This window comes from Pocillopora verrucosa, chromosome 7, assembly GCF_036669915.1.
Source record: "Pocillopora verrucosa isolate sample1 chromosome 7, ASM3666991v2, whole genome shotgun sequence".
NCBI classification, from domain to species: domain Eukaryota; kingdom Metazoa; phylum Cnidaria; class Anthozoa; order Scleractinia; family Pocilloporidae; genus Pocillopora; species Pocillopora verrucosa.
Window position 1 is genome coordinate 17,749,949 of NC_089318.1, and position 24,170 is coordinate 17,774,118.

The window sequence follows — 24,170 nt, forward strand, 5'->3', positions numbered from 1 at the left end:
AACTAATATCAATGAAAATCGTCTTTTTAACAGCCTGGGTTGGCTCCATCGGCCTGGCCATGGTTTGGTTTGCCAGTTTGCTGGCTGGATATCTGGATGTCGCATCACATGTTTTATGGGAGGAATCCTGTGCATTGCAGGTTTGTTAGCGACTTCCTTCGCTAAAAGCCCCGCTGTCGCGCACTTTACTTACGGTTTGATGTACGGAATGGGAGCGTGTTTCATTTACAACTCTTACTTTCTGGTTGTTGGAACGTATTTCAAACAAAAACTCTCGTTAGCTGTTGGTATAACCGCATTAGGATCTGGTGCAGCTGTCCTTTACAACGGTCCGTTGCTGTAGGCTTTTTTGGACGCGTTTGGATGGAGAAACACGTTTAGAGTGATGACGGCAGCCTTCATTCTTGTTTGCATTTTGAATTTCAATACAAATGTAGTAGAAACAACATCGGAGGTGGATAATAATAATAATAATAATAATAATAAAAGATTTATACCGCGCCAGTATCCTACTGTTCAAAGGCGCCTACAAGAAAAAAAACTTAAACATTAACACTTAAGACAGCTAATATTAATTATAAAAGGCTTTTCTAAAGAGTAAAGTTTTTAATCTACGTTTAAAAACAGACACAGACTGAGCATTTCTAATTTCACTTGGCAAAGCATTCCATAATGATGGTGCTGCTACAGAAAAGGATCTTGCGCCATATGTTTTCAAGTTATAGGATGGAGAAACCAGAAGGTGCTTGAATGATGAAAGTAGAAACTAAGGGTCGAATCACTTTTTACTGCAGCGCGTGGACATTTCCTGCTTACACTTTTGTCGTCATTTCTATAACGGTTGGAAGTTTTGGCATGTTCATTCCAATCATCAATCTGGTTAGTATACAGCTTTTCATAGTATAGCTAATTCTTTCGTCACTTTAAAAGGGAAAAAATATTTGTTAACTGTGTCGATATGGGCGAAGGTCTACATTCAAGAAAATCTGTATTTTGTATGAGTTCCAGATAATGTTTGCATGAGCACTGCACGATCATGTTAATAATTGTGTGCGACAGTAAGGATCAACATGCACGGGCTGTATCAGGTTATGTGTTATGCGGAAGGTCTCGGTTGTTAAAACATCAGTTAGCCTAGTCAGAAGTTTAAAACCAAATAAACCCCGTCTTCACAACCTCCAGGCATTTAGCAAGTATTGCCCCGGGATTTTGGTATTATTTCGGACGTGAATAGTCAGCCTGTTCCAACCATCAATGTGAACGAGGTGCATTGCAGCTATCCGTGTCTACTTACTAACTGCATGGAACAGGCGAGTTACAACTACTTACTCTATGACCCGTACACCAAGTCAGTTTACAACTTTTTCAAATACAATCCTTTTTAAATTTGGACGTTTATTTTGAAGATCTGTGGAATAATGGGAATTCCCTCTGTCGTCTCCTCGTCTCTCCGTATGCTCTATTGACAAATTTATGAAGCCACAATCTGTATAAATCCTAACTAGGTCAAATATTATGAAGATCTTGGGATCAAGGCGCAGAGTGCCTCTCGATTGTTGATCTTCATTGGCATTACCTCATCCCTAGCACGGATTCTGTCAGGAAAACTGTGCGAAAATCCAAAGATTAACCCAGTATTTGTTTATCAGTCGTCACTGTTTGCCGGTGGCGTATCTGCTCTCCTGTTATCTTCTGCAACCAAATACTGGTCTTTAGCTGTGCTTATGGAACAAGCGACGGAATTTTTATATCAACATCGTGTTACATCTTACTTAGTTGTGTGGACAAAAAAGGAAATACAGCTTCATTCTGTATCGAATGCCTGCTTTACTCGTTTTCAGCAGCGACTTGCGGACCAATTGCTGGCAAGTATTTCTCCACACAGCAGTTAAATGCTACCCTCCTAAAAGCCATTTCGTTTGAACTTAGGACGCCTGCATGATCATGTACTTGTTATTCAACGGTTTTTTTCTGCGTAAAAAAAGGATTTCTGTCATTTAACGGTGTGAAAACGTAGATCCCTTTCTTTCAAAGTAAAGGAAAAGATGTACTGTATAGAGAATGATACATGGGTGGTTGTAGACATGCAATTTCTCTTCGAGTGTTCGACTCGATAGCTTACGAGTGAGCTATCGAGTTGAACACGAGAAGAAAAATTTCTATCTACATGTTACCTACAAGAGAAGTCGTCTTTATTAATGAATGAAAAAAGATAGGCGATGCAAGGCTCAAGATGAAAAATGCTTTGAATCATTACAGCACTCGAAACAATGGGCATAACTTTCAATTTACAAAATTATCAGTTCTTGACTTTTTACCCTCCACAGAAGCAATCGTTTCAGGTACACGGCCAAAATCGGCCTTCTTGCAAACTCGCCTTCCAGAAGTCGATTCTCTCGGTAACGTGTCAGCTGCTTATTAGTGATGTTAAATGCACGTGAAAAATCATCGGATTTTTTTCACTTGTGTTGTTACAGCTTCTACCGCAGTTTACACGATAAATGGCTCTCACGTAACAGTAAATGCCCCATAGAATTTCTTTGCTAGGTAGCTTTGAGAAAAATAGTCGTGGTGCGAAATAGAACGCAGAAATATAATAATTTCTCCTTTTGTCTTCTCTTCTTTCTGTATTCACTTTTGAAAAACTACATCATCGTTACTTAACACCAGTATTAATTTTACCCAGGTCAAGTACTGTGAGGATCTTGGGATCACAGCGCAAAGTGCCTCTCGACTGTTTATCTTCATTGGCCTCACCTCATCACTTGCACGAATTCTGTCCGGAAAACTGTGCAATAATCCAACGATTAACCCAGTATTTGTTTATCAGTTGTCGCTGTTTATCGGTGGTGTATCTGTGCTCCTGTTACCTTACGCAACCAAATATTGGGCCTTAGTTGTATTTAGTTGTGCATATGGAACAAGCGATGGAATTTTTATATCAACAGCCAATTACATCCTACTTAGCTGCGTGGATGAAAAGAGAAAAACTGCTGCATTTTGTATCGAATGCCTGCTTTATTCATTTTCAGTTGCGACTGGCGGACCAATCGCTGGTAAGACTTTCTCTGATCTCAGATCTGTAGAGGTTCTCTCCTCCGATTGCCTCTGAACTATAGACCATTTCATGTACCTGTCCTTAGATTCCTTTCTCTTAAATTAGGCGGAAAAAGCATGAAAAGGCTTTTGCATAGCAGTTCATATGCCCATTACAGGTTCTTTGCATGGCAGCAATCGGTAAAAGATGCTCATAATGCGAAAAAGGAAAATAGGAAATAGAAGGAAGAGATAGAATGTTTGTACAAAGAATGACAGTTTCTCCAGCTATCAGCCACTGACTTTAAAAATACCACACTTCGGGAAGTTTAAATGTTTGAAAATGTTTACGCTATCGAAATCGTTCTAATTTCATGACTGCCTTTGCATTTCCAGTATCTTTTCCATATCATGACCTGTTCAATAAATGACAAGTTCTGAACAGGCCCCTGAGGAGGGCCCATGGGAACAACTGAATAACTTGTCTCGCAACGCTTTCTCTGAAAGTCTCTCTTGTATCTTTTGCATCTTTATTCTCCACAGGTTTAATGGCAGATCAAACAGGAAACTATATCAGTTCGTTCAAAATGACTGGTGGTGTTTTGATGTTAGCATTTGTTATTCCCTTTGCATTGATTTTCATCAACAGGAGAAAGTCTTCAAGTCAGTCTAACAGTGCCGGTCAAGAGAAGTTTGTGACGAGGAAGCAACAAACACTACTCCTAGAGCAAATGTGACAGTCAATGACTTTCCTAATAACTAAAAATATATCATATCATTACTTGAGATTTAAAGACTTTTTTTTAGTTTCAACGTTGCCAACCTTTTTTAGTCTGTTGACCAGAGTCTTCAGAGTAACAGCCACTCGTCTTAGGAGCCTCGTTGGCTCGGTATATAGTAATCTGATGCACGCTGTTAGGTGAAGAGCGTACAATTTGTTCTCCTTTGAGATAAATATTTTTGAAAATCCGATTTTTGTTAAAAAGCGTTGGTAACTGGAACTTGTGATAAAAATAGATTGTATGTTCTAACACGTAGCTACCGGTACGGAGTGCTTTGATTTCTGCCACAGTGAAATTTCAGAGGTTAAATTATTGCAACACTAACGGGCAATGGGCTCTTTTCACGTGCGACTTTATGTGACGTCATTAGAAGCGTAAATATCTCGCATGATAAAAAACAACAACAGAAGCAAACTGCACATACTTTTTTACCTTACGTCACTGACAGAATGATGACATTTCTCCATCTCTGTCGCGCTCGCCAACAATTACTTGTAGTATTGAAAACTGCATGAACGCGACTGTATCGTAAGATTCCTAGCTACGCAAGAGTGATTTTTTAAATGTTTTATTTTTAAAAGGCCTCTCAGCATATTCCAAGTGAGCATACAGATCACAAAATGTACGAGCGACTCATGTGATTATTTTTCTAGTATAACTTCAATAAAACTACCCACGCAAAATCGTATCTAAGAGACCACACCGGTCATTATTTATCTTAAGGGAAAAGGGGTTGGGAGATTTTAGGGGATGACATGGTTTCCAGGGGACGGAGTGGGGATCAGTTGTCGCTGACAGAGTCGAAAGAGGGGGGGGGGATATAGAAAATTTACTGCAGCAGAAGACATTTAAAACAACGAAAACATTAAACGACTCTCGTGTGACTGTCCTCGCTCACCGTGGAGTCTCTGTGGCTCAGTGGCTAAAGCGTCGGAGCCCGGAATCCGAAGGTCTGAGGTTCGATTCCTCATGAGGACTCAGGATTTTTTCTTTGTCCCACGTTCGTGACAAGACGAACAAAAATCTTTCTCTACACTTCGATTTCTTTCCCGTTTCTCAAAATAAACAAGTCATTTTTTATTCTTATTATATCAAACTCATACTGCTCGTTCGGTCAAGACAGCTGAATATTAGCATCGTTTCTTTTTTTGCGTTTTTCTGAACTTTGACTTGTCACAGTCCATAAAAACGCAAAAAAGAAAAAAAAAAAAAGAACTCTGCCAATATCCAGCCATCTTGACCTCACGCTTGGTCAATACACTTATATATCAAAAGTGAATCAAAAGTGAATCAAAAGGCACTTGGAGCCAGCTCATTCATGTTATGGCTTAAGTTTGCATTGATTTCTTGGACTCGCTGAATATAGGTACAGTTGAATTCGGTTTATATGAACTTTCAAGACTTTTGGAATAAATTTTCTTTTATTTTTGGGCAGTTGTGTGATAAGAAAAGTTGTGCATTCGTCGTGATGGGAATTAGAAAAAGGGTTCTGTGGGGTGGAGGTGGGATGGGCAGAGGTCATTAGGCAGTGTCCTTTTCGTTGGTGTGTGTATGTTTGTGGGGCCGGTTCCTCATGTAAGCCAATAAAAATATAAGGCACATATGTGAAAATCAGTGTGTGTACACCCCTGAACGTATACACACACTGAGATATATCAAGTCGAAGGAAAAGTTTTGGTCTCAGATCGTATTTTCTCAACAAAATCAACACATCTCGGTTAAAAAGATAAAACGTATGGACCACATGCAATACTGCGCGTGTAAATATACGGTGGTGGCATCTCGTTTACATCGGCATCTACATCTACTTTGGTAAATTCTGTCCAGGCATCACACCAACCAACTCGCGCGCAAAAGGAGAATACTATATGAAGGCTTGAAACTATATTAAGAACGACTGTGATCAAGAAATGGACAAGGGATATTCCACAATAGTGAAAATAATCGTGAAAAATGATCGCGGAAAAGCGACTGCATGACACCCGGTAAGTTGTAAGATGACATATAATGATTGTTATCGCGTATCAGAATAAAAAACAGTATAAATTCTCAGTCTGCATTTTGCACCCGGTCTGCAGTCTGCATTTTCTACCAAGTCTGCATTATGTACCTGGCCTACAGTCTGCATTTTGTAATGAACGGATTGGTATTGCTGTTTTTGTTCGAGCGAGCCTCAAGTCCGGCCGAAATATTGGGGCTCGCAAAAAAATTTTTGCGAAACTATCTTGGCCGCTATAATTGATGTGTGAACTGTATGTTGAAAAGCTCAGGAGGACAAGCGCAATGATAGAGCAATGATAAAGCAATGATTACTTTATAGCAACTGAAGACGAACGCAAATGCGCGGCTTAACAATATGGCTGCCTCCGATACCCTTCTGCGTGGTCACAGCGTGTGTTGAAATGAACCGCTCGGGTCTCCTAGATTTGAACATTTCGGCTTCTCAATTTAAGTTCCATCTTTAGAAGTTCGGAAATGTGATTTGCGGTTATTATTTTTTTTAAACCATACAAACATTTTAAATCTTCCCACGTGAGTTTCTGAGCTTCATCGAAATTAATTTTGACTTTTACTAAGTGGGGAGGGGTACGAAGTGAGACTACTTCCGTTTACGGTCCACAATGCAACTTCCATCCGCGGAATACAACTTCCGTCCACGATAGACAACTTCAGTCAACATCTGCTCCACCACAATACCTCGTTCATTGCTTTCAGCATGAATGAGCTAAAAATTGAAATCTTTAGAGTCCGACCTTTAAGAAGGAGACACTCAAGTCTGGGTAGAAAAAACTCTTTCCGTTGCTTTTAACAGAAAATTTCTACAGCTTTTTCCCTTGCAAATACAAAGAAAGTTTAAGCGCTTCACACCTTCGTGTTAAATCATCTGATCTTTTTTGGTCATTCGCTCCTCTTATTAGCGCTTTTGTTCATGAAATTAGATCTTGTCGAAGGCAAACTGACCATATGCTATTCTCCTTACATAACAAGCCTTCGATTTCAAAGGCAACGAGGCTTTTCAGTTTAACGATAAAAGACGAAAGACTTTTACTCTGAAGACTCTCTTGAATTTGATGGAAAAGATTTGTGCGTCGAAATTTAACAGCCCGTGTATGTCTTAGGTGCCAATAGTGCGAATATTTTTTAATTAGCTCTGAGGAGGGAAGTTATAGGCTGCCACATCGGCTCTTGGAGCAGCACACTTTGCTTTCTAGTCTTTCATTTCTCTTGTCACCATTGGAGTGACTCGAGACTTTCCCCGGTTGATGAAAATCAATGCAAAAGGAATCAAAAATGCAAACATCACAACACCGCCGGTCATGTAAAACGAATTTATGTAATTCCCTGTTTGGTCTGCCATCAGTCCTGTGGAAGTCAACGCAAAACCAAAGAGAGAAAGATTAGTATGAAGCATTCAGATCAAACGTTACGGGACGAAGCTGGAAAGGTTGGTGAGTTGGAGAAACGACTCTTGCAAGAGCCTGTCTCTAAACTTGTAAATTATGCAAAAGGTTAAAGAGCGCTATTCGATTGAGTTTTTTTTAAAACTAAAAACAGAGAATCAAAACGGCCAATCTGAAGGAGAAAAATTCCTTCAAGAGGCAATAAGGACTCAAAGATAAAACAAGTCGTGAGTGGATTTAGGTTAAGGGAGTGGCTTAAGTTTTCCAAATCAATCACTGAGCGTGGCAAAAAATTCCTGGATCACTTTCCTTACTAAATTGAAATGGCTCTCGTACCACAAAAAAATACAAGAAATGCAGAGGGAGTCATGTAATGAGAACCAGTTGCAGTTTGCCTAAATGCCTTGAGGCTGTGAAGACGGGTCTTATTTGGTTTTAAACTCCTGACTAGGGTAACTGACGTTTTAACCACCGAGACCTTCCGCTTAACACATAACCTGATACAGTACGTGCATGTTGATCTTTAATGTGGCACACAAGTATTAACAAGATCGTGCAGCTCTCATGCAAACATTCTCTAGAACTCATACAAAATGCAGATTTTCTTGAATATAGACCTTCGCCCATATCGACACATTTAACAAATATTTTTTCCTTTTTTGAGTGACGAAAGAATTAGCCATACTATGAAAGCTGTATACTAAACAGATTGATGATTGGAATGAACATGCCAAAACTTCCAACCTTTATAGAAATGACCACATAGTGTATGCAGGAAATGTCCAAATGCTGCAGTAAAAAGTGATTCGACCCTTAATTCTTAGTTTTTGTTCCACGTCTAAAGTTTCCGATTCCACATCCACCTCCGATGTTGCTTCTACTACGTTTGGATTGAAATTCAAACTCAAAATGCAAACAAGAGCGAAGGTTGCCGTCATTATTCTAAACGTGTTTCTCCATCCAAACGCGTCCAACGGGCCGTTGTAAAGGACAGCTGCACCAGATCCTGATGCGGTTATACCAACCATCAACGAGAGTTTTTGTTTGAAATACGTTCCAACAACCAGGAAGAATTGTAAATGAAACACGCCCCCATTCCGTACACCAAACCATAAGTAAAGTACATGACAGCGGGGCTTTTAGCGAAGGAAGTCGCTAACAAACCTGCAATGCACAGGATTCCTCCCATACAACATGTGATTCGATATCCAAAGTGATCACATAGATATCCAGCCAGAAAACTGGCAAACCAAACCATGGTCAGGCCGATGAAACCAACTCAGGCTGTTAAAAAGACGATTTTCATTGATATTAGTTCCTTTCATATCAGTAGTTTAAGTACTAATACAAAGTCAGCTGGATGTCTATAGGAAAAAAACATACTAATGGTTGTTGACGTTTCAAAAGAACATTATCGTGTTCCTCTTCAGACAAGTCTAGTGTCGCAATCCCGCATCTTATCTGCGTTATGAGCCAGGACGCACGTGGGTCACATACTAATAAGATCTAAGAGTTTTGTGCAGCACTGGAAACCTCTTTATTACAACAATCTACGAACTAAACAGCTGCCGCTTTACCACTTGGTCAAGTAAGGTCCCTTAAGTGGACACTAAATGAATAAATGGACACTGAATTCATTCATTTACGCTTCCATGATTTCCAACGGATCACTTCAATGGATTTGCTCACTCCATTCCTGATTTTCCAGCATCACTTTACTAAACTGATGCAAAAGTTATTTTACATATTACCTTTTTCGATTCGCAGCTCATACAGCAGATATTAATTTTAGTTGACATTACATAATCAACAGAAAGCCACAAGCTTATTGTTTATGTGAAAGACTCCCCTCATCGGTACTCTGATACATTTGAAATCATGGATGTTCGTCTTCGGAGCCTATATAGTGTCAGGATCTTAGTCATCTATCTTCCACCTGATAATTCCTCTTTCAATCGATTTTTTGAGGAATTCTCACATCTACTTGAATCTGTAACTGTGGAGTCTTCTGATCGAGTCCTAATTACTGGTGACTTTAACTTGCATATGGATTGTCAAGATGATGTAAATGCCAAACGTTTTACTGACATCTTGGAATCTTTTGACCTTAAACAACGTGTCTGTGCTGGGACTCATCGCAATGGCCATACTCTTGACTTACTTATAAATAAGTCTGATGATAACATGCTCAATAATATCAAAGTCTATGATCCTAACATCTCTGATCATTTGGCGGTAATGTGTGATGTCTCCATAAGAAAGCCCCAGTTTAGGAAGGAAGTTATCTTCTATCGGAAGCTTCGGTCTCTTGACATGGAGTCGTTTCTTAGTGATGTTGCTGACTGCCCTCTCGTCATCGACCCATCCAGCGATCTCGATCATCTAGTTCAACAGTATGACACCTTATTAAGATCAATAATGGACAAGCATGCTCCTGTCAAGCGCCGAGTTGTTACTATTAGGCCTGCTGCTCCGTGGTACACTAATGAGGTATCTGTAGAGAAGCGTAAGCGACGACGCCTTGAAAGAAAATGGCGAAGAACCAGGCTGCAGGCTGATCGACAAGAGTATAATCGTCAGTGCTGCGTTGTGAATAATTTGATCAAGTCGTTGAAATCCTCTTACTACACTACCATCATTACTGAAAACTCAAGTGATCAACGGGTTTTGTTTAATACAGTATCAAAACTACTACAAAAGCAATCAACTGCACGGTATCCATCTTCTTGTAGTGATGCACTAGCTAATTCTTTCGCTGATTATTTCATTGACAAGATTGATCGTATCCATGCCACACTAATAGAGAAGAATTCTGCGCAAGGTAATGATGCTAATGAAGTGACTCTTGGTAACTACGTGGAATGTAACTCTGTGTTTACAGACTTTATTAATGTCAGTTACGAAGACATCAAGGGACTTGCATTGAGATCTATTAATAAATCCTGTGTACTTGATCCTCTGCCTGCAGTGGTAATGAAGGAATGTTTCAATTTACTAACTCCTGTGTTGACTAACATAGTGAATACATCTTTATCTACTGGAGTTATGCCTGATGTCTTGAAGATTGCAGCTATGACACCGACTTTAAAGAAACATAATGCTGATTTCACTAAATATGAAAGTTTTCGACCTATTTCTAATTTGAAGTTTGTGTCCAAGCTTGTGGAAAAAGCGGTATGTGTCCAGCTTACAGACTATATTACATCTAATGGTCTTTCGGAAACGTTTCAATCCGCATACAAGTCATTTCACTCCACTGAAACGGTTCTACTGAGGGTTCAAAATGACATTCTTTGTGCTTTAGATCGTAATGAGTCGGTCATACTGGTACTTTTGGATCTGTCGGCGGCGTTTGATTCGGTGGACCATACTCTTTTAGTGACAAGGCTGTCTACTTGTTTTGGTTTTCAAGGAACTGTGCTTAAGTGGCTGAAATCATACCTGTCTTCACGTAAGCTGTTTGTTAAAGTTGGGAATAGTCATTCTTCACAACGTGCATTGAAGTGTGGTTTCCCTCAGGAATCAGTTCTGGGCCCTTTGTTGTATTTGTTATACACATCACCTATTGCGGACATAATAAATGATCATGGACTATCATACCATCTATATGCTGACGACACCCAATTATATATTACCTTTAAATCTACCAGCTTGAATGACATCCAACAAGTGAAGTTGAGAGTGGAATGCTGTGTGAGGGACATTGATGAATGGATGATAAGAAACTATCTTAAACTAAACCAGGACAAAACGGACCTTGTAGTCATCAGTTCCAGATTCCATCCCATGCCTGACATCGGTCACATTACTGTTGGTTCTGAGTGCATTGCACCTCGTGACTCTGTTCGTGATTTAGGGGTTCAGTTTGATAGCATATTTAGTTTTGAGGAGCACATTAAGAACATTTGTAAATCATCATTCTATCATTTGAGAAATATTGCTAAAATCCGCAAGTACTTAAGCCAAGATACATGTAAAATCTTAGTCCATGCATTTATTAGTTCGAAACTTGATCACTGTAATTCCTTATTACATGGCCTTCCTAAGTATCTGTTAGCTAGACTACAGGCAGTTCAGAATGCTGCAGCTCGTGTTGTCACATTGACACCGAGGCATGTTCATATAACTCCTATTTTAATTAATCTTCACTGGTTACCAGTTGAGTTTAGAATAACTTTTAAAGTCCTTTTATTGGTATACAAGGCCCTTCATGGCCTTACACCTTCTTATATTTCTGACCTTTTGAATTTTAAAACATACTCTAGGTCATTGCGTTCTTCATGTAAAGAATATTTAGTGGTTCCAAGAAGCAGATTGAAAACATATGGAGACAGAGCTTTCTCTATTGCAGGACCTAAATTGTGGAACGATTTACCTCTAGAGATTAGGAAATGTGCTTCAGTGGCAACTTTTAAGCAATCCCTTAAAACTTTTTTATTTAAGTTAGCATATAGGTTATGAGATTCCTTTTGTTTTGAGATGTTTTTGATTTATACAGTAGATAACTTAGGCTATATTTGAATTATATTGTACATTGTAGATATTTTATATTTTATATTTTTTATATTTTATTTTGTAATTAGGTAGCGCTTTGGACAATTATTGGATTTTAGCGCTATATAAATAAAATTATTATTATTATTATTATTACTCTGCGGGGGGAAGACTCTTCATAAGGCCGGTTATTTAAAGGAAAGCTGTCGAAGGCTGCAATTATGGACAAACAGTGGATCACAAAAATTCATTATGGATGCGTTGTTTTTTTTTTAAATAAACAATCGTCTCCATCGTACGCTGCAGGTCTTCTTAAACAGTTTGAAAAAATTCAACGCTTTTAGCATAGTTAGTAGAGGAGACTACCTATAACTATGCTTTTAGTGATAAGGCATTTAGCTCTATTTAACATGGTTTACTGGAACAAGGGTTTGTATTACCACGGCTCAGAAACTCGAAAAATAAAAAACGAGAGAGTAAAAACGAAAAAACAAACAAAGAAATGATCTCCTGTCGCTCCCACCAAAGCTGGTTCGTTTAATTCATGCTGCTTACACGATTTTATTCATGTAAACAGTTTATTCATGTTGTTTCATTGGGAACTAGAATAGTGCAATCGTTTGGCATCCCTAAAACAGCAGAGAAGCTTGCTTTTTCAGGCTGCAACTCTGAGAGAATTTATTTCTCTGGGTGTTTCCTGTGGAACTAAGATATAGTGCAATCGTTTTACATCCCTGAAAGAGCAACAGCAGAGAAGCTTGGCTTTTTCAGGCTGCGACTCTGAGAGAATTTATTTCTCTGGGTGTTTCCTGTGGAACTAAGATATAGAGCAATCGTTTTACATCCCTGAAAGAGCAACAGCAGAGAAGCTTGGCTTTTTCAGGCTGCGACCCTGTGAGAATTTATTTATCCGGGTGATACAGTTAAGAATATTAGCTTTTCATATGGTTGTCCTGGTAATCAAATGATTTCGAGTGTAATTTGGAATAAATAAGCACGAGTAAATTTTTTTCGAAGACTAACAAAATTCGTGGTCTTTGAAAAACTTTACAAGTGCTTATTTACTCCAACTTGTACGAGAAAAATCATGTGATTACGTATTAATAATATAAATTAAAAAATACGAGATAGCTTATCATAATTATGCAGAGGCAAAGCGCGAGCATCAAGTGCACAAATAATTTATTCAAACCCTGCACTTGACATTGTGCGTTCGGTCAAAACAGCCGCTTACGATCAAAACAATAATATACAATGATATTTTCTGGCAATTTGTTTCATCTCTTTTAACTTATATCCAAGCCTGGTAACCGAGTGATAACTATCATAGCATCAGCAATAATATGCAACAGTTTTACACAGGTGTCATGTCCGAGCTAAGTTACGGCATTTTCGAAGTCTTTTCTATTTCAGATTGATCTTTCGGTCTTTTAGTCTCGGTTCGGAAATTATTTTTTTGACACCGCTTTTCCGGGATAGCTGTGAAAAAATGTCACGGCAAATTACGTGCAGCACTGCTCCCTGCTGATGTTCACCTATTCATTGGGCGAACCTCAGCAGGGGTTGTGATTTCAGACCTTCCACCATGTGTTGCAAAAGATAACAGTTCCTTTGTTAAAGGAATTGCCTCGGAATGGACAATATTATGGCTATTGATCCTTAACAATGAAAGGACTAGCTTTCACGAGATTGCCCTAATAGCGAAATGTGAAAAAGAACAGTTGCTTTGTTCCATGGATACACCATGACTATAACAGAGTAGGCGAAAACATGTAATTTAATGTTAACAACTGAGTTGAAAACGTAAATTAGTCACCGTAAAGAGTTTAAAAGCTAACGTTTCAAGCGTTAGCCCTTTGTCAGAGCGGTTGGAGGAATTGTGGGTTGTGTGTGGGTTTATATGCAGAAAATGGAGCTACACTATTGAAGGGAATATTGTGACGAGAAAACAAGAATAAATTAGTTGAATGAAAAGCGCTCGTTGATACTGTGGGGATTAAGAGTGCCGATTTGGAAGATAAATTTTTGTTCAAGTGTTTTGCGGCTTTCCGAACTGCCTAGATGTAGGGAAAGGCCGAAAACTGCATTAAGCTGTAAAGAATGATTAGGGAGATTAAAATGTCTGGCGACTGTTTTGGATGCGTCACTGTCATTTCTACGTCGTGAAGGTGTTCTCGGAATCGGTCACCTAGTCGTCTTCCAGTTTCACCCATGTGTAACTTTTTGCAATAAGTGCAGGTTATGCAGTAAATTACATTGGCGGAGGTGCCCATAAAGTGATCAGTGATCTTAATGGATCTCTTGGGTCCCGACATTTTCTCTACGTTATAAATGAAAGGACAAGTTTGCATCGTGAGCGAGCGCATTTGAAAGTTCCAAATTGGTCATTGGTTTGAAATGAACCTCTGACCAAAAAGTTGCCATGTTTTTGTCACGTTTGAATTAAATTAGTGGAGTTTGCGAAAAGATAGCACCAGTCTCTGAATCGTTTTGGAGTAATGTAAAGTTTTAAAGAATGATAGATTTAACTGCGTGGTTGTGAGGGTGAAATGTGAGAGTGAATGGAATGCGGTCACTGTTTTCCTATTCAGCCGTTTGTAGTGCTGACTGTCGATCAATTTGTTGGGCACGGTGATGGCCCACTTAAACGACAGAAACCGCATAGAAAAAGTGCCACATTGCCTCCGATCTTTCCGAAAAATCAGAGTCGTCACTACATAAACGACGAAGTCTGAGAAACTGTGAAAAAGGTATGGAATTCTTGACATGTGATGGATGCGAGGATGGATACAACAGGTAAATATGTGAGTCTGTAGGTTTGTAGTAAACACTAGTGCATAAACCGTTGCCATAAACCGTTGCAAAAACATTTTTGTTGTTCTCAAGAAGTCGAGCTAACACCAAGGCGAAAACGCCTTCTTCGAAAATTTGCCTTTCTCTTTACTTTGATGGAATTAGTCTGTCGCAATTAGGGAGGTCAACCCGCAATTAGGGAAGCTAGCTCCCTGTATGTACTGCACTGTTTCTTTTAATCTAGATTTTCTTCGTGGAAAAAGTCAAATAAACATTTATGAAACTCCGAATTGCATAGAGAACAGGCGTTTTCTTTGGCCTTAATACCTCGAATCGAGTATACGCGCGGATTCCGTACGGACAAAGGAGAAAGAATTAGATTGTCTATAAGCATAGTCTCTTGCTTCTTGAAACGTGTTTAGACGACTCTTAGACGTTTCAGTGACAGTGTACGGCATATTTTAAACAGTTTTATATTGGTTCATGACGGTTTTAAAGGGTCATCAAAATGATCATGTCTCAATTTTGTCTTGAAGCCTTTCTATGGTTCGCCGCCTACCTGGACTCCTAATTCCTTACTGTTCACCTGAACACTCGTCAATGTGTGAGCTGATCACGTTTCAAGCTGAAGATCTGTGCAAAATGGGTCACTTACTTCACTTACCAAAGTTGTTTACTTCTTTGTCTTTCCTTTTACTTGCAATTAAAAGTTTGGTTGTAAGTTAGCGTATAAGATATCATGATTTTGTGTTATATTTTTATAGAAACACTGTTCTTACCGATTATTTTTGTCATATTTTTGTTATAATTAACCAGCTTTGCTGAAAATAAAACATATTATGGCAACTTAGCTTTGCAAACATTATCTGTTTAAGGTATGGAGTATCAATGAAATTTGAAATTCTTTATTTTTAAGATGTCGATAGGAAGTACTGTTTAATTTTTTATTTTTCTGTTACATGTATAAGTGAGCAATGATTCTTTCATACCATTCATATAATTCGCATTATTTCATTTCTCATAACGATGGCCTAAACGATCAAATTATAAAGTGTGTGTAAAAAGGTAAATACAATTTTTGCTTTAATTACGGTGAGTGATTTATACTATCAGTAGTAGTCATAAAAAGCGGGTTCCGGTGCATTTTGAAAACAATTTTGATTTCAAGGCAACTCATGAATTTTACCTTGATTTCAAGTCAATCTTGATTAAAAAAAACATTTCTGACGCATTTTCAAAATAACCTTGATTTCAAGAAAACTTGAGTTTTTCACATGTCTCGTTCGCGAGTTCTGAAGAGAGTGTGAATATTATTCTCTTTAACGATGGGGGTGTTCAACTTATAATCTGCTAATTGATATTTTTCTTCATTCTCATCACTTGTCTGCCTGATATTGTATTGATATTGTAAGGAGAAATTCTGTCTTGGTCACTCCTGGGAGTTAAAAGGGTTAAGTATTAAATTGTTTGTTTTTTTGCTACTTACTTTTTCTAGTCAAGATTGACCCTGACAAACACCTAGTAGTCATAGATGAGGAACATGAGGTGGGTTCGTGTTGTGCTAAATTATAGGTACATGTTAATTATTAAGATAGTTGCAAATATTTATTTAGCACTTAAAATTTGCAGACTTAAGAAATTTTGGGAATCTCATCAGTTGTTTTGAGCATGTCCTGGAAGGGGTTTGATATACCTGTCAATTATCAAGGGTAACACAGTGGTCAACCATTGTGCATGTGCTTTTTTTCTGGCTGTCAGAGCAAGGTTCTCTCACATGAGTAACCAACAAGACAGCTGATGTTTCTTTTGTTTTCCTATGACATTTTGGCTCATGGGGGAGGGGGGGGGAAGGGCAAAATTGATCCCCTCACACACAACCGACATTTAAGTGCTGTGTTTTCAAGCCTTGGGTGAAAGTCTCATGTGGTAATCTACTGACCATGATTTAGAATAAGCAGTTTTGCTGGCATTTGTTTTTGGGAGATTTACAAGACATCTCAAAGCTTGGTACTCTGGTAACTAAGAACAGAGAGGCAAATTTTTACAGAAAGAAATAATTGAGCGTGTCTTGAGGAGTATTTTTTTGAAAATTTTTTCAATTTTTGACTTCAGACCAAAACAATTAAGTTGTTTAATTGTTACAGCATGCTAGATGACTGCCAAAAACAATTTGTCAAAATTATTTCAAGCTTTCATAGTTTGAAGTGTTGATGGAAGGTCAATTTTTTGAGCATAATTTACTGAGTCATTAATTTGATCAAGAGTAACAGCTTAATGCAGGGGCAGCTTGGAAGGGGCGTTTTAATGTATTTATGGTGTTTATGGTTATCAGAGTTTAACTGACAAGCAGTTTGGTTTTGCAGGATATATCTATTGATGACTTAAGAGAGGAACTACCAGATCACCAGCCACGGTATCCTTTTGGGAAATTAAGCGAATTAATTGTACTTTTTAGCAAAAAATAATTGCAGGGAACTACTTATTAAAAGCTTGAAAAGCCTAGAAGCTGTAAAAACTGTTCTAGGAACTTTTTATTTTATCAGTTGTAGAATATACATTGGCGATGGTCCAGTGAAGTTGTGATTGGCAATGAATGGTTGTAACAACTGCCACAAAACTGTTTGAAAAAATCAGTCAACTTCAATAGCTGTGGCATTTTTCTTTCCTGAAATTTCTTTCAATCTTTTCAAAATCTATCCTTGCAAGTTTGAAAAAACACATTACGTCTCCTTGTGTCCCTTTGAGCTTGATCAAGTGTACGTAGTGTTTTATGCATCCATCCTCATTGTCAAGATTCAATCGTATATTAGTGCTGTCAGCAAATACTTTATTTCTTTGAATTTTTTCCTGTCTTTCTTTGGAAGCAAATCAGGTAAATCCTTGTCAGCGACGGTCAGTTCTGGGTAAGCCGCCACTAATTTCGAGAAAATAACCTCAACATCTTCAGGTTTTTTATTGAGCATTTCCTTTATCTGCGCAGGATCATTTCGTGATTTTTAAAAAACCGATTCTTGTCCATTCTGACACGTCCGGAACAGTTAGAAGGAAAATAACTTTGAAATACCTAGAAACTTCTGAGACGTCAGAAAAATTTTTGTAGAAAACAAATAAGAAAAATTCCGGACGCGTCAAAAAAATTTTTGAAGAAAATAAATGAGAAAATTCTGACGCGTCACGAAAGCTTTGAAAGAAAATTAATGAGAAAAATAGGACGCGTCAGAAAAAACTTTGGTAGAAAATAAATGAGGAAATTCTGAAGCGTCAGGATAAATTTTGTAGAAAATGAGAAAAATTTCGGACTCGTCAGGATAACTCTTGTAGAAAATAAACGAGAAAAATTTCGGACGCGTGAGAAATATTTTTGTAGAAAATAAATGAGGAAATTCTGAAGCGTCAGGATAAATTTTGTAGAAAATGAGAGAAATTTCGGACTCGTCAGGATAACTCTTGTAGAAAATAAATGAGAAAAATTTCGGACGCGTGAGAAATATTTTTGTAGAAAATAAATGAGAAAAATTTCGGACTCGTCGGGATAGCTTTTGTAGGAAATAAATGAGAAAAATTCCAGAAGCTTCAGAAAAATTTTTGAAGAAAAAAAATGAACAATTTCGAACGCGTCACAAAAATTTTTGTAGAAAACAAATGAGAAAAATTTCGGATGCGTCAGAAAATTCTTTGTAGAAAATAAATGAGAACAATTTCGGACGCATCGGAAAAACTTTGGAAGAAAATAAATAATAACAATTTTGGACACCCCGGAGAATCTTTGAAAAAAAATAAATGAGAAAATTCTGACGGGTCACAAAAATTTTTGTAGAAAATAAATGAAAACATTTCGGACGCCTCAGCGAAATTTTTGTAGAAAATAGATGAGAAAAATTCCGGACTTGTCAGACAATTTTTGAAGAAAATAAATGAGAAAATTCTCAAGCGTAAAAAAAGTCTTTGTAGAAAATAAACGACAAAAATTCCGGACGCTTCGGAAAAACTTTTGAAGGAAATAAATGAAGAGAAATTTCGAACGCGTCCGACAGATTTTGATATTATTCACACTCTTTTCAAAACTCGCGGGTGAGACGTTGCGAAAAGTTCAAATTGCCTTGAAATCAAGGTTGTTTTCAAAATGTGTCAAAACTGTTTTTTTAAATCAAGGTTGACTTCAAATCAAGGTAAAATTCATGAGTTGCCTTGAAATCAAGGTTGTTTTCAAAATGTGTCAAAACTGTTTTTCTAAATTAAGGTTGACTTCAAATCAAGGTAAAATTCATGAGTTGCCTTGAAATCAAGGTTGTTTTCAAAATGCGCCAGAACGCGCTTTTTATAACTACTTAGGGTCATAAAAATGATCTCGTCTCAATGATGCCTGGAAGCCTCTCCATAGTTCGCCGGCCATCTGAACTCCTCATTCCTCACTCCTCACCCGAACACTTGTCAAGGTGTGAGCTGATCACTTTTCAAGCTAAAGATGTGTGCAAAATTTGTCACTTACTGCACTTACCAAAGTTTTCCACTTCTTTGTTTTTCCTCTTACTTAGTTGTAAGTTAGCGTATAAAATATCATGATTTTGTGAAATGTTTTTGTAGAAACACTATTTTTACCAATTATTTTTGTTATAATTAATCATTCATACATTGCTGAAAAAGGAGACTAATTATGGCAACTTAGCTTTGTAAACGTTATCTGGTCAAGGTATAGAGTATCACTGAAATTTGAGATTCTTTAGTTTTAAGATGTCGATAGGAAGTACTGTTTAAAAATTTTTATTTTTCTGTTACATGTATAAGTTAGCAATGATTATTTCATACCATTCATATAATTCGCATTATTTCATTTCTCGTAACGATGAGTTAAAACTCAAATTATATTATTACCTGTCACTAAATAGTAAACACAATTTTGCTTTAATTATAGAGAATTAATTATGGTGTTAATTTGACATTAACACTCCTTAGTATTTATCTTTGTTTAGTAACTAAGCAGTATTAAACAATGATGGTTTTTTATAGCCCCTTTTAATATTAATAACAAAAAGAATCTGAGGTGCAGAGTTAAGTTTTAACTTTTTTCACTCTGCCTGTTTCCATGAGGGCCCTGCTTGTTTCGTACGTTTTATTAAATGTACATCTTGCATAAGTGTATTTTTCTGGACTAAATATTCATTAATATCTGAATCAGAAATCTTATATTTAAACAGGAATATTTGGGAAGTTTTTTCAACCCAGCTTCACAAATATTTATGAAATTATCAGTATTGAGCTGTCGTGTGCGCACCCTGTAAAGACATTAGGACCTTTCGAACAGTCGGCCTCTATTAAATTGAATACCCTTTTCTTATTATCTAAATAGGAGTATCTACATTTCTAGGTAGACAAACAAAAGTGCAGTCCTGAATCAAGTAATTTAGCAATAACCGCACAAACTAACCCTTTCCTATTTTAGTACACGCATTTTATTTCAAATACTTGAGTTATCACTGAAATCGGAAATTCTTTATTTTCACGATATTGATGGGAAGTATTGTTTCATATTTTTGTTTAACTGTAACAAGTAAGCAATTATTTCACATCATTCATATAATTCGTATTATTTCGTATCTCATAACGTTATGTTAACACTCAAGTTATTACCAATCACTAAACAGTGGACGTGATAAGTAAACACAATTTTGCTTTAATTGCAGTGCATGTTTATCGAAGCGTTCATTTCATTTGAATTAGACTGCTTTCATTATATAATTCATAATACTCGTTTGTAATGGAAAATTTCCGAATTCCCCAGGGTTAACTTTTTTAGCTATGACAACTGTCAAACCTCAAGAGTAAAAATAGTAATGTTTTCCAGCACATAAGCAGACAACCATTTCCTGTTTCCTAGATGCGACTGATGCCTCTTACATGTTTGACCATCTGCAAATTAAGGTTTAATCAATTTTTTGTTATGTACAGATGTCAATTTTACATTCGATTATTCAACAATCCTGACCGCGTAAAAGGAGATAAACCATTGCATTCGTTCAGTTCTTCGCGGAGAGCTAACCTATAACGAAGAGTCACTACAAAGTCAGTAACGGAGGAAACTGAACGACGACGTCCCAACGGAGTAAGTAACGCTTGCAAGTTTTCTTCTTTTCGTGTTTGATGCAAGATGCTATTATCGGAGACGCATCGAAAAATCTTTTTTCGTTTGAGAAGTTTTATTTCCTTTTAATCCTCGTACGCTGTCCATGAGCATTCTAACTCACAAATCTGAACATTGAGAGAGGGATCTTTTCAAAGCCGGATTCTTACAAATTTTTCGCTGAAGGGATAGTTTAAAGAGTCTAGCTAATCCAGTTCTCTCACAAATCCTGGCATTTTCAAAATCATCGATAATTTGCAGAAAGTAAGAGCGAGCATTGCGAGTAAATTGTCTTGCTTGGAAACTCAACAAAGTGAACGAGGACTCGAACCCAAAACCGCCCAACCCATATGAATATCAGAATAATTCCTTCAAAACTTGTTGCAGGATCATTTCATTCATATTAACTTCTGAATTCGTTGTTTTTTTGTTTCTTTCTTTTTCAGAAGAAAATGAAGAGCCTTGTCTTGTTTTTGATAACTTTGGCTCTGGCCAAGTCACTTCCACTCGAGACCGATCAGAACACCGAAGTCGCGCTGAACGAGCACGAGAAGATTGGTAAGTGTTTCAGTTTTTATCAGTTTTATTAGAATCTACCTCAGGTCTAACACGATGTGCAACATCCAACAATACTTTCGCTAATCAGACTTCTACTATTTTTAAATCAGTTTCCTCTTCCTTTTTTTGCACCTCTTCTTTTAGTTAAAGGAGGGGCCAGCGATCTTTGGCGCACGCAGCTCTTTTAACATAATAAAACGATCTATTTTTTCCCTTTTAATATATTTTTGCTTGTCTTATTCCTTCGCATTTCTGGCAAAGCTCAATATAATATAGAGTGTTAAAATTTTATTTTAAATATACTCATTTTCCACAAGAAAATCAGCGTGATCCCATCCTCTCTTGTTTTTTAGAAATACCTGTTTTCGATTTCGAGGTATCAGATACAGCTGATAAGCTTGAAATTGCTGAAAGAGGTGAGTCCGTCATAATCTGTCGATGATTGCAAAGGTTTTTTTTTCTTTACTTTTTCAAGGTAATACAAAATATCGTGTTTTACAATGTTGCTGTGAGTTGTTCTCAGTGGACTGTCTCCCCATCAATAATATTCTGCATGCACTAGTTCATGCCTAGCTTCGATAAGTGCTTCATTAATTGGGGCTTGTGAAGTGATGCGCAAAGCTTTCGGAGCTTGTTGCCTGTTTTGAAAAGAACGGAATGACAAGTCGTTACTAAATTTCATTTGAATACACTCATTTTGCAGCGAAACCTGATTAGCTCTGTTTCTAGGTGCGAACGTTCTTACTGTAACTAATTGCAAGGCATTCCCATTTCCTTTAACCGTGCTGAAATTTCCATTATGAGCAGAAAGCAAAGCCCTTCCCGTTTCCCAATCTCAAGTGAAAAGGCTCCTAAGTGAGTTTCCTTCCCTCTCAAATCTCGCCACCGACAGGAGCGCAACTGGCGCAAGAGCGTGCCCTATTCAAAAGTTAGTTCAGATAACAATAAATGCGAGACCTCTATAGTTCTCTGTGTATCCCAAGTAATGCTACTGGCCCTTAACGAAGCCCCAACCATAAAACAAGGATGTTCAATTACGTGGATTTTTTGTTTGCCCATGTTTTCGAGTTTTGATTAAGTTGTAGAAGTGGATGTGCTTGAAGTCAAAATTTCACTTCTTAAAACGGTACGATGTGAACGTCCAGAACATCCTAGTAATAAGAGGACATATAAATTTTATCATGAGGTAGGATAAGGCTTTGAATTAAATTTGGAGGGAAGCGGAAAGATTTCACTTTCGTAAAAAAAAAAAAAAAAGGACATTTTGAAGGACAGAATGACCAATTTGTCTCCCACGGGACCTCAATCAAAAAACAGACAAATCAGTCTTGAGTCCAAAGGAAATTTATTTTGAAGCTAACCTCATAAAGTGTAATTCAGATGCCAAGTTTCCAGGATATCCGTGAGATGAACGAAACATTTTATGAGGATCTTAGAGAGAGAGCGTCTTAAAATACATGTGTTTGCTGGTAATATTTGACGTTGTTGAAATCTTAACTCATAGGTATTTGCGAGGGAATATATGCCATTGTAAACGTCGAAACAAAGCGCCTCTTGTTCCAGGACGGCCCTAAAATAAAAGGGTCTCGTGGAGCAGAAAAGGGGTGGAAGGCTAGTTCAGGCTTCGAAGCACCAGCTGTTGTCGGCGCTGATGCAAATTACTACAATCGAGCTCTTTGGAAGATCATTCCTCAAGGTGGTGACAAATACTTGATCGAAAACTTGGAGACGAAAAGGTACTTGTTTCAAGATGGCCCTGTCATGAAAGGGCCTCGTGGAGCAGAAAAGGGGTGGGCGGCTAGTTCAGGCTTCAAAGCACCTGCTGTTGTCGGAGCTGATGCCAACTACTACAATCGAGCCATCTGGATGATTACTCCACTAAGTGATGGCAAGTACTTCATTGAAAACATCTTCACGAAGAGGCTCGTGTTTCAAACCGGTCAACCGATTGAAGGGAAGCGTGGAGCAGAAAAGGGGTGGAAGGCTAGTTCGGGCTTCGAAGCACCTGCTGTTGTCGGTGCTGATGCCAACTACTACAACCGAGCCTACTGGATACTACACAAAGTGCGTTAGACTGATTAAAAAAAACGTGCCAACAACGTTAAGGGTAGCAGTTATAATGGAACTGTTAGTAGCTTTTCCTGGGTTGTAGGGCAAGTTTGTCAAATATTTAAACTTCAAGCTTTTGACTGTAGTGTGAAAAATAAAGGCACAAATTAAAAGAGATGATCTAGTTTGCATGGATCTATAATCGAAGACAGTTGATGAAGAAGGAAGTCAAGGGATAAGAAATTAATTCTTTCTTCCCATCCCCTTGTTAACTTATATTACGACCAGTTTTCATAGGCGAATTTCAATGATTTACATCAACGTATTTAGACTTTACTGGACAAAAATGTAGCAAAATGCCCCTATGTGCTTCGTGGTTTGTAACTCGTTTCCACATGAATTCGAATCGACCATGCCAAACCAACCTCCCCTCGTACCAAACCTTACCCTGGACTTCGAATTGGAAACACACAGTCATTTGCTGGAAAGCCAATTATCCCAATAGGAGCACCAGTTTTGTCGTTCCACTTGCTGTGGCAGTTAAATCCTTGCCAAAAACCAAACGAATTATTCGGCTTATTCATTTTAATATTCCAAGGAATGAGACTTGTGTCTTGGCTAAAGCGGTACGCTTTTAACCGTTACCCTTACTTCTTGCATGACTCATAAAGCTAGAATTAGTTGTAGTAGTTAAGCGATCCATAAAGTCCATATAAAACATCATAAGGTGGCCAAACAGAGCCAGTTTCATTGCCATCAGGACTATGTTGAAGTGGGAATGGTTTCCACCCAACTGATTAACTATGCCAAGTACATACTAAATTATGGGGTGTGTTTGTAAAGTTTTGTCAATTATGGACCACTGGTCGGTTGGTTACATGGTTGTCTCATAGTGCACCCTCAGGCCCAGCGTTCCGATGAGAATTCAACGACAAAATC

General features: G+C 37.8%; 1 protein-coding gene and 2 pseudogenes across 2 annotated transcripts; 2 read left to right on the top strand and 1 right to left on the bottom strand.

The window, feature by feature from the left end:
- Positions 1–11: 11 nt before the first annotated feature.
- Positions 12–3,773, top strand: LOC131784838 (monocarboxylate transporter 10-like; annotated as a pseudogene).
- A 4,130-nt stretch (positions 3,774–7,903) lies between these two features.
- LOC131784840 (monocarboxylate transporter 8-like) lies at positions 7,904–8,930 on the bottom strand (annotated as a pseudogene).
- An 11,517-nt stretch (positions 8,931–20,447) lies between these two features.
- Positions 20,448–23,406, top strand: LOC131784848 (uncharacterized). 2 transcript variants are annotated; one of them, XM_059101675.2, is made up of 4 exons: positions 20,448–20,606; positions 21,071–21,182; positions 21,536–21,598; positions 22,687–23,406. In XM_059101675.2, the coding sequence occupies exons 2-4, from the start codon at positions 21,077–21,079 to the stop codon at positions 23,253–23,255; spliced, it is 738 nt and encodes a 245-aa protein (XP_058957658.2). In that variant the 5' UTR covers positions 20,448–20,606; positions 21,071–21,076; the 3' UTR covers positions 23,256–23,406. The 2 variants fall into 2 exon arrangements, with proteins under 2 accessions (XP_058957658.2, XP_058957659.2); XM_059101676.2 differs by having other exon boundaries at positions 21,074–21,182.
- Positions 23,407–24,170: the final 764 nt, after the last annotated feature.

Bases quoted from the DNA above. Each gene is read 5' to 3' on its own strand.
- LOC131784848 (XM_059101675.2), top strand. From the start codon at position 21,077: ATGAAGAGCCTTGTCTTGTTTTTGATAACTTTGGCTCTGGCCAAGTCA. The intron at 21,183-21,535 runs GTAAGTGTTTCA...CTTGTTTTTTAG, and splicing joins GAACGAGCACGAGAAGATTG to AAATACCTGTTTTCGATTTC. The intron at 21,599-22,686 runs GTGAGTCCGTCA...CTTAACTCATAG, and splicing joins GCTTGAAATTGCTGAAAGAG to GTATTTGCGAGGGAATATAT.